Source organism: Hippichthys cyanospilos, chromosome 5, assembly GCF_059441005.1.
Source record: "Hippichthys cyanospilos isolate Australia breed blue-spotted pipefish chromosome 5, RoL_Hcya_1.0, whole genome shotgun sequence".
Lineage (NCBI taxonomy): Eukaryota > Metazoa > Chordata > Actinopteri > Syngnathiformes > Syngnathidae > Hippichthys > Hippichthys cyanospilos.
In genome coordinates this window covers 21,060,075-21,071,323 of record NC_142373.1, presented here as the reverse complement: position 1 = coordinate 21,071,323, position 11,249 = coordinate 21,060,075, and the positions used below count along the sequence as shown (strand labels likewise).

At 40.6% G+C, this 11,249-nt stretch overlaps 2 protein-coding genes across 2 annotated transcripts; both read right to left on the bottom strand.

The window, feature by feature from the left end:
- Positions 1-3,655: 3,655 nt before the first annotated feature.
- On the bottom strand, positions 3,656-4,758 carry LOC148423976 (olfactory receptor 5F1-like). The gene is made up of 3 exons (XM_088415040.1): positions 4,403-4,758; positions 3,846-4,090; positions 3,656-3,711 (listed from the first exon to the last, which is right to left on the bottom strand). Exons 1-3 carry the CDS (start codon positions 4,756-4,758, stop codon positions 3,656-3,658), a joined length of 657 nt encoding a protein of 218 aa, XP_088271166.1.
- Positions 4,759-7,460: 2,702 nt separating this feature from the next.
- Positions 7,461-8,411, bottom strand: LOC148423975 (olfactory receptor 10K2-like). Its single transcript, XM_088415037.1, has 2 exons — positions 8,056-8,411; positions 7,461-7,743 (listed from the first exon to the last, which is right to left on the bottom strand). The coding sequence occupies exons 1-2, from the start codon at positions 8,409-8,411 to the stop codon at positions 7,461-7,463; spliced, it is 639 nt and encodes a 212-aa protein (XP_088271163.1).
- Positions 8,412-11,249: the final 2,838 nt, after the last annotated feature.

Sequence of the window (11,249 nt, the reverse complement as noted above, 5' to 3'; positions counted from 1 at the left end):
AGTACATTATTATATTGAATAAAAAAAATCATTGCGTCTGTATTGTTACTGTTTTTTTTTTTTTTTTTTTTACGGCAAGCGCGTGATGCATATTATCCAGCCCTCGGTGAACATTTAAACGTTTTAAAGGAAATGCCTGAGTGGAGTTTACTTTCAAAAGAAACAAGCTCGCGCGAATACACAAAAGAACTCAAACACAATATAAATGAAGATTGAATCATGTAAAAATCCTTTTGCGAAAAGAGTCAGTATTCTAATGTCAAACTGTCACTTGTACAAATATGAAAAGTAACGGACAAAAAAAAAAAAAAGGAAACATTTACTGTTCTTGAAAATGATGGACAATGTGTGTTCTCCGGAGGGTGGCACAAAGTTAGTTTGCACTGCTGCCATTTTTCTAGCAGGGGACGCTGTTCCCAAATAATTGCCAGCAGTGTTGGCAGTAATGCATTACAGTAAATACATGACTTTTGTAATACATTACTAATGCATTTTTGTTTGTAATACATTACACTACCGCGTTACAGCAAAAGGTAATGCATTAAGGTAATTACATTACTTTTGTAGCCTCACAGGCCTCTATGATGAATGACAAGAGTAATGTAATTACTGTAAGGCATTACTTTTTGCTGTAACGCGGTAGTGTAATATATTACAAACAAAAATAATAATATTGTACAAATGAGAATAATGTAATACATGACAACGCATTTTTAGCCTGAAGGAGGTGGGGTTTTTTTGGCCCCAAATTCGCCAAAAACACCGGAAGCTTGGAGGAGAAAAGTTTGGGGCAAAATGTTTACTTGCTGTGGTTAGTATCTACTACAGCAGAGATGAATGTAGCAGCAGGTTGGCAGGTTGAATATTGACAATATGTACATAAGATGGACATACGCCCATTATTTCCTGTTCGTCAAAGGGAAAGACAAGAATATAGTAGTTAGGTACACTTTGTGCAGAACACCTAAAGAGCTGTCTACTTTGCGAAATAGGACCAGTAATTTGACAAACCATCTACAAAGTAAGCCAATGCTAATTTTTACTGTAAAATTTCTATCAATAGTAGTCCATTAATAGTTCCGGTCAATATGGATCAAGATGATACACAATAACAATGATGTAGGCTACCTGCTAACGTTAGCCCCACCGAGGCCATCTATTTTTGAAACATCTCTCCCTAACCTAGGTGATTGAACTTGAATTTCAATACGGTGTTAACAAGGAAATTGTGAATTGCCCTGTTGTTGCCTACGATGTCAACAATGCATCACTATGCTGTGAAGCTAATTAATAAGGGGATTAAAATGCAAAAAAAGTTTTGTATCTTGTCTTTAAAGGTTCACAAGACATTATAGATTAAATAAGTAATAAGTAATAAATAATGCATTACAGTTTTGAAGTAACTTGCCCAACACTGATTGCAACACTGTATGCAATCAGTCGTTTTGGCTCATTAGAATGCACTGTACCAAAAAATCCCTGCGATAAAGGCTCACCTAATTGACTTTTTACGTTGAACAATGGACATGCAAAGCATTTAAAACAAAAGAGCAGTAGTACTCACCCTATTTGTACGTCACTCAATGGTGTACTACTTTCAGGGCCTATCTTGAACAATCAACTGTTAGGTTCGCTTGCGAGGTTCAGTAAGTATCCAGTCGCAATCAGCGCCGACATGCAACAGATGTTTTATTGCTTCCTGGTGCTCAATGACTATAGGGATGTATTCAGATTCGTTTGGCACAGCTGTCACCTTATCGTGGAGGAGTGATATGCGTGTCCAGATGAGCCTCGGAGCTGAGTTGCTTTATGTCCATGGAAGAGTTGCCTATGGCAAAAAGGCACTAGATGAGAACCCAGACAAAGCATGGCTCACAGGCCTCTATGATGAATAAGACCATTGGAAAGCCGTTTCCCTTGTTCCCAGTCGGCTGATACCTACCTGGTGGCTGATTAGTGCTGATGGTCAACAAAGATGCTGGTTTGACCTGGCAAGCATAAGTGTATTATGAAAGTTTGCTGGGAACGTCTTGTGAAATCTTCTGTCAGACAGCGTTTCACCTCCCACCTCGGCCACGTCCCAATGAAGGCTGGGGGAATTGAGTCTTAGCAGACTGTCTTCTGCATCTTCCTTGTCGAGGTATCTAATTGGAGCTTTGACCAGAAAGTGGCTGCTGCCTGACATCTTGAGCGTTTTCCCCAGCCAAGGAGGTAACAATCCATGTCACTAGCACTAGCTTCTGTAGTCCAGGATCAGACCGCCAAGGTCCCAGCCTTTGACTTCTGGCCAGCTCACAGGGCACCCAAACCTTTTGGCCCCTCCCAACATGTGGTGAGCCCATGTTGTGCTTTTGGCCCCATGGGTGAAGGCCCGGCCACCAGGCCAGATCAGCAGAATGGGTTTTCTGACGCATGTACTTTTACCACTGTTTTGAGTTGAATCACAATATTAAGAAAACAAAAAATACATGTTTTTAGAGTAACATTGAGTAGACTCAAGAATGGCTGAGTCCGGAGACATGAGCTCAGAGGTTCAGTTTTTTCACACCGCACTGTGAATGTTGATATGTTGCATGCTTATTAAAAATAAATAAATGAATAACCAACCCATGTCATTGATGTTGCACTAACTCTGCTTTTGGCTATGCTTTGAATTTAGAGCAGATCACATTTTAAGATCAATTCATGTAGAAATTCCGGTATTTTATATTAAGGGTTCACATACATTTCCTTGCAACTGTACTTTAACACTGAATAAAGTATTTAAAACACAAAGAGAGCAGAAGCACCGAAGGTGTTAAAGCTGACAATAATGACAAATTAATACAAATATTCTGTACAAGGTCTTGTGCTTTCTCTCTTACGAGAATACTTGAAGCATTTTTTTCTCATGCATTCAACATTTCAACTGAATTCTCATGTTTTTCAATCGCAGCATGTTTATGTTCAGTTTTTGCTGACTGCCTCCAGGTTTTTGTATAGTTGCTGCAGGAGGAAACATACATTTGTGTTTACATTTCTAGATGTTGAAAAAAAGGGGGATTTAAAACACAAAGAGAGCAGACGGAAATAAGAAGGTATATCCAACAAAGATTCTAAATAAATAAAAATATCTTCCTATGAATTCTTGTGGCTTTTTTTTCATCAGACATATATATATATATATATATATATATATATATATATATATATATATATATATATATATATATATATATATATATATATATATATATATATATATATATATATATAGTGTTTTGCCTCCCTCTTATATATGTTTTGCCATATATAGTTTAGTTTAGCCTTTGTTTTCGTGCATTCAACATCTCTAATCTTGAACTCTTATTTAAGAAGAAAACTGGAAGAAACATTTGATCAGCTCAAGAGTTAAACATGACATGAAAACAACAATAGAATTTTTCAATCAGTTTCTCGTGCAATATAGATTCATTAGAATAATAAGAAGAAATTGCTACAAACTGGAATATTATGCTTTCAGCGCGCCCACAACACTGATTTACAGCATGCTGTGACTTAGAGCATTTTATCTTTTTGATTCATGCAAATCACTGAGCTGACCTTAGTTTTTTTTTTTAATTATCCCACAGAGGTAATCAGAGGTTCCTAAAACTAAAAATACCTTCTACAACTTTCACTGTTCATCTGTGAGCAATAAAATGATGTAACGATTTAGCTTTTTATTCAACACTGGAACATAAAGAATCATCAACGCTCACATATCAAATCTGCACAATTTCACACTGAAAAATGAATAGTTAAGACTTTAAGAATCACTTTCATTTTTCCATGCACGTTGACATTGCAGATAACCTACTGGAGACTTCTACACAGCAACAATCTCTTAACATGTTTCCAGATTTCTTTCATTTTCACTCCATATATGATTGGATTTAACAAAGGACTGTATACCACTATTTGTAGACTCATAATAAGTTTCACAGATTTTGAAAGCTGTGACTCCATTCGGGCTATGATAACGTCAAAACTACACAAACATGAAAATACGATTAAAACCATTAAATGTGGTAAACACGTCTCTGCTGCTTTTTTCCGGACTTCGCCGCAGCTGTGATAGGCCACCATGACTATCTTTATGTACGTGAAGAGAATAAACAGCACAGGGACGAGGGTGATATTTGTTAGTGCAACAAAACCCCACACAGTGACAAACCTGGATTTCACACACTTAAGTACCATGATGGAATCGTTGCAGAAGATTTGTTTTAATGTAAAGTGACACACTTTGTGACTTGCAATAGTGAAAGCTCCCACGGCAACGTGGCTGATTGAAATTAACCACGACAAACTCAAGAAAATAGCAACTCTGGTTTTGCTCATTAGTCTTGCATATTGCAAAGGCTTACAGATGGACACATACCTGTCATAAGCCATGACTGACAACAGCAAGAAGTCTGAACAAAGGAAAACGTAAAAAAAGAAAAACTGGAGCAAGCAGCCGGAATGAGGGACTGTTTGCTCTTGAAGCAAGATGTCCACTAAGACCTTGGGGTAAACAGTGGTGCTGAACAAAAGTGAGTTTATAGACAAAGCTGCAATGAAAATATACATGGGCTCGTGAAGATTCGCATTAATCCGGATGAGACAAATAATGGTACAATTAGAGCAGAGAATGAGAACATAGAGCGTCAAGAAGAACAGAAGGTAAACATATCTATACTTTACCAAATCTACATAGCCAGCAAGAGTTATTAAAATTTCAGTCTCATTTTCCATGTCGCAGTCTTTTCTTCACCCTTCATGTGCACATCGATCAGAAGTTGCAGGAGTTACGGTCCATGTTTTATTGGGGCTGCTCAGCCTCCATGGATCTCATTAATAAAGCAGCTGTCATGTCAACATGCTTCTATAATGTCAACATTATACTGTACCGATCCCTCATGAGCGTTACCTGGCAAAGTTGAACTTTCATTAAAAGTGCCTGAGCAGATGTGTGCATCAGTCACGTTGTGTTGATGTTGATGAAAAATCAGGAGCAACAAAAGACTGGAAAAGCGGAGGGGAAAAAAAAACAAAACAAACTAACTCCAGGCCCGGGGGCCAAATCCAGCCCGCCACATCATTTTATGTGGCCCGCGAAATAATAATTTCACTTCAAGTTTCTGGGCAAAATACACCACATCATTTTATGTGGCCCGCAAAATCATAATTTCACTTCAAGTTTCTGGCCAAAATACCAAACTTGCAAGATGTCTCCTTCCTTCCTTCCTTCCTTCCTTCCTTCCTTCCTTCCTTCCTTCCTTCCTTCCTTCCTGTCTTCCTTCCTTCCTTCCTTCCTTCCTTCCTTCCTTCCTTCCTTCCTTCCTTCCTTCCTGTCTTCCTTCCTTCCTTCCTTCCTTCCTTCCTTCCTTCCAATAATACGATAAGTTTCACTTACAAAATTCATCCAATCAGGATATTACAAAAAAAAACATGTTGAAAACGAACAAAGTTAATTGTGATGTGTTTGTCAACAAGTCAATCACAGATTAATCATTAGCCCGTTTAGGCGCTGGACGACGCTTGTCACCTCAGCTATCCCCTCATAAATGACGGAATAAGTACCTAGAAGCATATTACAGGTCCACTCATGTTAAAAAGTTTTTGGACATCATCATGTTGTGCTGTTCACATGAATTCTTGGAGTTCCGAGTTGCCTTGCGTCATCAAAGCACGAGCCACGGCTGACTCCTTGCTCATTAATGAGAAAATGTGAGTACGTAATGTCACGTGATGTAACAGGAAGGCTTTTTAGGAACGACATCAGATATGCGCAGGGCGACTCACTGTGTGCAAGTCTGAAATTGCTCACCGTGGGCTAAAGCCTGCTCAGGGAGTTTGTGTGAATGCTCAGACGCATTGAAAATTAGAGGGAACATTGCACGGGACCACTCCCTCCACGCGGCCTCCGCATAGGCCAGTTTTTCCAGAACGCGTACCTTTACCACGTTGAAGCGGCGTGCAGAAAACATGGCCGATGAACGATTGCTTATGGAAATTCGCCGGTACAAACGCATTTATGATTCGGCTGAAAGGGACTACCGTTATTAAATACCGTAAACTAATCCTGGAGAGCACACACACTGGGGAGGGTTGTGGGATCTTTTAAAAATGCTTGGAAGAATTTAAATCGTTTGAATCTACTACGATTCTCTACCTCCGTAATAGTATTGCATGTATGCAGTAGACACTATGCACTGCCACCTATAGTATGAGAGAGTATCTGCTGACTGTGAAGGGAAAGCTGCAGTATAAAGTGGTAATAGTGCTGACAAACACATGTCGGTGAGATCCCACCTATTTCCCCGCATTTAATAAAGCTGTTTTTTATTACTCTTACCTGACAAACTGTCTACCGCTGTAGTTGGTGAAAAGCCACTTTGTCTGTGTTATTTTTTTTCTTGTCTCATGCTGATGTTTATACATTTCTAATATACCAATTGTAAGTTTCTAAATGATCTAAATCAAAGTTTCAATGAGGATTTTGACACCCCCTCCGCAATAAAATATGGTTGGGGTGACTAAAAGTTCCTACATTTGCTTTATTATCATTTGAAACATCAAAAGTACTGAAGTCTTTGATTGTGCTTTGAGTTCATATTAGATTACAATTCAGGACCAATTTACTGTATGCAGAAATTTGCATTATTTCATAGAATTCAAATGTATTTTCTTGACGTCGTAGGTTAACACTGGATAAAATATTTAACACACAAAGAAAGCAGAAGCACCAAAAGCAGTATAGCTGAAAAAAAAAACTTATGAATTAAAATAATATATAAAATATAATCTCTTAAAGAGTCAAGAACACCCATCAAGGAGAACCACTTGACTGCCACCACAAACAAATTTGCAAATGAGGAGAAAACAACTCACAGAGAATTTTTCATATTTCCCTTCACCCCAGCAAATCCTATTTTGCCATAATGCCTGAATTATAATTATTTTATCATTCTGGTAAAGTTAAGTGTAGTCACGATTTGCACAGGTTGGTGAGATCTTCCATTTAAAAACAACAAAAATACTGTATTGTTCTTTTTCCTCGTAATTTCTCATATATTTTAGATTCATTAAAAATTGCTGCGAACCGAAATGTTGTATCCAATTCACCCCTCACACATATTTACAATATGACCTGACACAGTATATTATCTCCTTAATTCATGTAAATAACACTGCGCTTTGTTAAATGTCCCATAGAGATTATTACATTTTTCTCAGATTAAAATATCTTTTTCATCTCTCGTGCTTTCTCTTTCCTAGGAGCAATAAACAATGTAATGAATGACAAATGACATTGAGACATAAATGATAATGAATGCGTTTTATTCATGTCTGGAACCCCTGGAAAGAAAACAGTTCTCAAAACTCAAACACCAGATAGTACAATTTCACAATGAAAAACAAACAGAAAAAGACTTTGAAGATCACTGACTTCATCATGCACTTTCACATTGCAGTTGACCTGTTGGATGTCTTCCACAAACTAACAAGCTCTTTATGTGTTTCCGAATTTCTTTCATTTTCAATCCATACAGAATGGGATTGAGTAAAGGATTGTACACTACTATTTGTAGAGTCATTATCAGTTTCACAGTTTTTGAAAGCTGTGACTCTAGTCGTGCAACAATGACGTCAAAACTACACAAACACGAGAAGCTGATTAATACTATCAAGTGGGGTAAACACGTCTCTGCTGCTTTTTTCCGGACTTTGCCACAGCTGCGATAGGCCACAATGACTATCTTTGCGTATGTGAAGAGGATAAACAGCATAGGGATGAGGGTGATACTTGTTAAAGCAGCAAAACCCCACACCGTAAGAAACCTTGATTTCACACACTGAAGTTTCTGTATGGAATCATTGCAAAAAATTTGATCTAAACTAAAATGACACATGTTTTGCTTTGTATTAATGAAAGTTCCCATAGCCAAGAAACTGGCAGGAATTGCCCATGATAAAACTAAGAACACGGTGACACCGGTCATGCCCATTATTCTTGCATATTGCAGAGGCTTACAGATGGACACATACCTGTCATAAGCCATGGCTGATAACAGCAAAAAGTCTGAACAACCCAAAGTATAGAAAAAGAAAAACTGGGTTAGGCAGTTAGAATGTGAAATCGTCTGCTCATCAGACAAGACATCCACCAAGACCTTAGGATAAATAGTGGTGCTGAACAAAACCGAGTTTACAGACAAAGCGGCAATAAAAATATACATGGGCTCATGAAGGTTCCTGTGAACCCAGATGAGACAAATAATAGTGCAATTAGAGCAGAGAATGAAAACAAATAGCATCAAGAAAAACAGAAGGTAAACATATCTGTACTTTACCAAATCTACATAGCCAGTCAGACTTATTACGATTTCTGTCTCATTCGCCATGTCGCGTTCTTCTGTTGACGCTTCATGTGTGCAGTGATCAGAAGTTGCAGGAGTCAAGTCTTGTCTTTTATTAGGGATGTTCAGCCTCCATGGATCTCATTAAAAGCTGCTGTTATGCCAACATGCTGCTGTCATGTCAACTTCTTACAGTGCCAATTTCTCATGAATGTTGCATGGCAAATTTGAACTTTCATTGTGTGCCTGCGCAAAATAAATATGCTAGTCATGTCGTTTGGCCTATCTTAATTAAAGAGGCTAAAGCACCCTTAAATGTTCTTTATCCCATTCCAAGTTAAGCTCAAACTGATGAACATAGAAAATATGTTTCCGAAATGGTCTGTGTTTTTTAATTTGCTGCTTGCGATACATTCCAAAAAAAGCTGGGTCAACAAAATACTGGAAAACTGAAGAAAATCAACCAAAATTTGTTTAGAGCATTCCCCCGTGTCAAATGCCATCATTGTGTTCAGGATATTGTTACGGGAGCTCAGGAACATTTTGATAAACATCATACGAATAAAAATATAGGCTTGCGGACTCATCGCTTCTCTTTTAAAGCCAGGAAAAGTAAATTGACCCAGGGAAGAGAGACAGTTACCGGGCACTAACTATGAGACGAGAGGTGTTTTTTTTCTTTATTTTTTCTTTTTTATTTTTTTTTGTGCTTTTTGGCCCAAAAGTACAATGAAACATATGGGAGAATGCACTACCTGTAAAGCCACTGCAGTATAGTACAGCTGCCAAACGTTGTGAGAATGCCAGTCAAGGCTTTGAAATAAAGTGTACCATAACTAGTAGCATATGACGCAAACTTGGGATGAAGTTTCTCCCTTAAGTATAGTTGGACAACGGTCAACGGTCTACTAAGTTGATAGTTGGTTCACAGAGTGAGCATGCTACGATCTAAGTATCAGTGTTGGTCTCTCAATTCAGGGCACTAAAAACACACAAAAAAATCCATCAATGACCGATCTTCTTTTTGTTCGATTGATATTCTTTTTTCCCTCTATTGACGTTTTGGTGTTCTTCTAGATTTTTCAAAGTTTTTTTTCTTTCATCTTTTTAAGTGTGGTGTTCCTACATCACCAAATGCATGGACGACGTGACCCACATCAAGAGGATCACCACACGGGCCAACCAGAAGCCATGGCTAACAGGAGATGTCCACAGGCTGTTGAGGCCAGAGACAAGGCCTTCAAAGCTGGGGAGAAATCAGCCCTGAGAACAGCGAGAGCCAACCTGTCCCGTGGCATCAGGAAAGCCAAACAAGAATACACAAACAAGATAACTTCTCACTTCAAGGACAGCAAGAATACACACAGCCTATGGCAGGGAATTCGGGCTATCACAGACTACAAACCTGCACCACAAAGCTGTGAGAGCGACATCACTCTGCTCAACAACCTAAACAGTTTCTTTGCACGTTTTGAGGAATAGAACACCACCTGCCCACAGAAAACACCACCACCTTCGCACGACCAGCCTCTGTGCCTGTCTGCTGCCAGCGTGAGGAGGACACTCTCCGCCATCAACACCCGGAAAGCAGCAGGTCCAGACAACATCCCTGGCAGGGTGCTGAAAGACTGTGCAGAGGAACTGAAAGATGTTTTTACAGACATCTTTAACACCTCCCTGAGGCAAGCCATTGTGCCATCAGGCTTCAAAGCTGCCACCATCATACCTGTGCCAAAGAAATCCTCCCTATCCTGCTTCAACGACTATCGTCCGGTGGCACTGACACCCATCATCATGAAGTGCTTTGAACAACTAGTCCTGTCACACATAAAATCCATCCTGCCCCCCAGCCTGGACCCGTATCAGTTCGCCTACAGGGCAAAGCGATCCACAGACGACGCAATCTGCTCTGCCCTCCACCCGGCACTCACCCACCTGGACAAGAAAGACTCATATGTGAGAATGCTGTTCATAGACTTCAGCTCAGCGTTCAACACCATAATACCCCAACAACTCACCTGCAAACTGGACAAACTGGGCCTCAGTACCTCACTCTGCAACTGGATTTCCTGAGCCAGAGGCCTCAGGTGGTACGAGTTGGCAACAACATCTCAGGCAGGATCACCCTGAGCACGGGGGCCCCACAAGGCTGTGTGCTCAGCCCCCTCCTCTTCACCCTACTAACACACGACTGCACAGCAACCCACAGCTCCAACCACCTCATGAAGTTTGCTGACGACACAACACTGGTGGGTCTCATCTCCAACGGCGACGAGACCCACTACAGGAAAGAAGTGGAGCTTCTGACCGGATGGTGTAAAGACAACAACCTCCTGCTAAACATCAGCAAGACCAAAGAGATGGTCGTCAGCTTCCAGAGAGGCCGCACCCAACACCCCCCACTGACCATCGATGGTGCTGCAGTGGAGAGGGTGAGCAGCACCAAGTTCCTGGGGGTGCACATCAGCGATGACCTCTCCTGGACCACCAACACTGCATCTCTGGCCAAGAAAGCACAGCGGCGTCTCCACTTCCTGCGCAAACTGAAGCGGGCAAGTGCCGCGCCACCCATCATGACCACATTCTACAGAGGAACCATCGAAAGCATCCTCACCAGCTGCATCACTGTGTGGGGCGGGAGCTGCACCGACTACAACAGGAAGGCTCTACAACGCATCGTGAGGACAGCTGAGAGGATTATTGGTACTCCGCTCCCCTCCCTGCAAGACCTGTACACCACCCACCTTGGCCGCAAAGCCGTCACGATTGTCACCGATACAAGCCACCCTGCACACAGTCTCTTCAGCCTCCTGCCCTCCGGAAAGAGGTACAGGAGCCTCCGCTCCCGCACCACCCGACTCAGGAACAGCTTCATCCACCAGG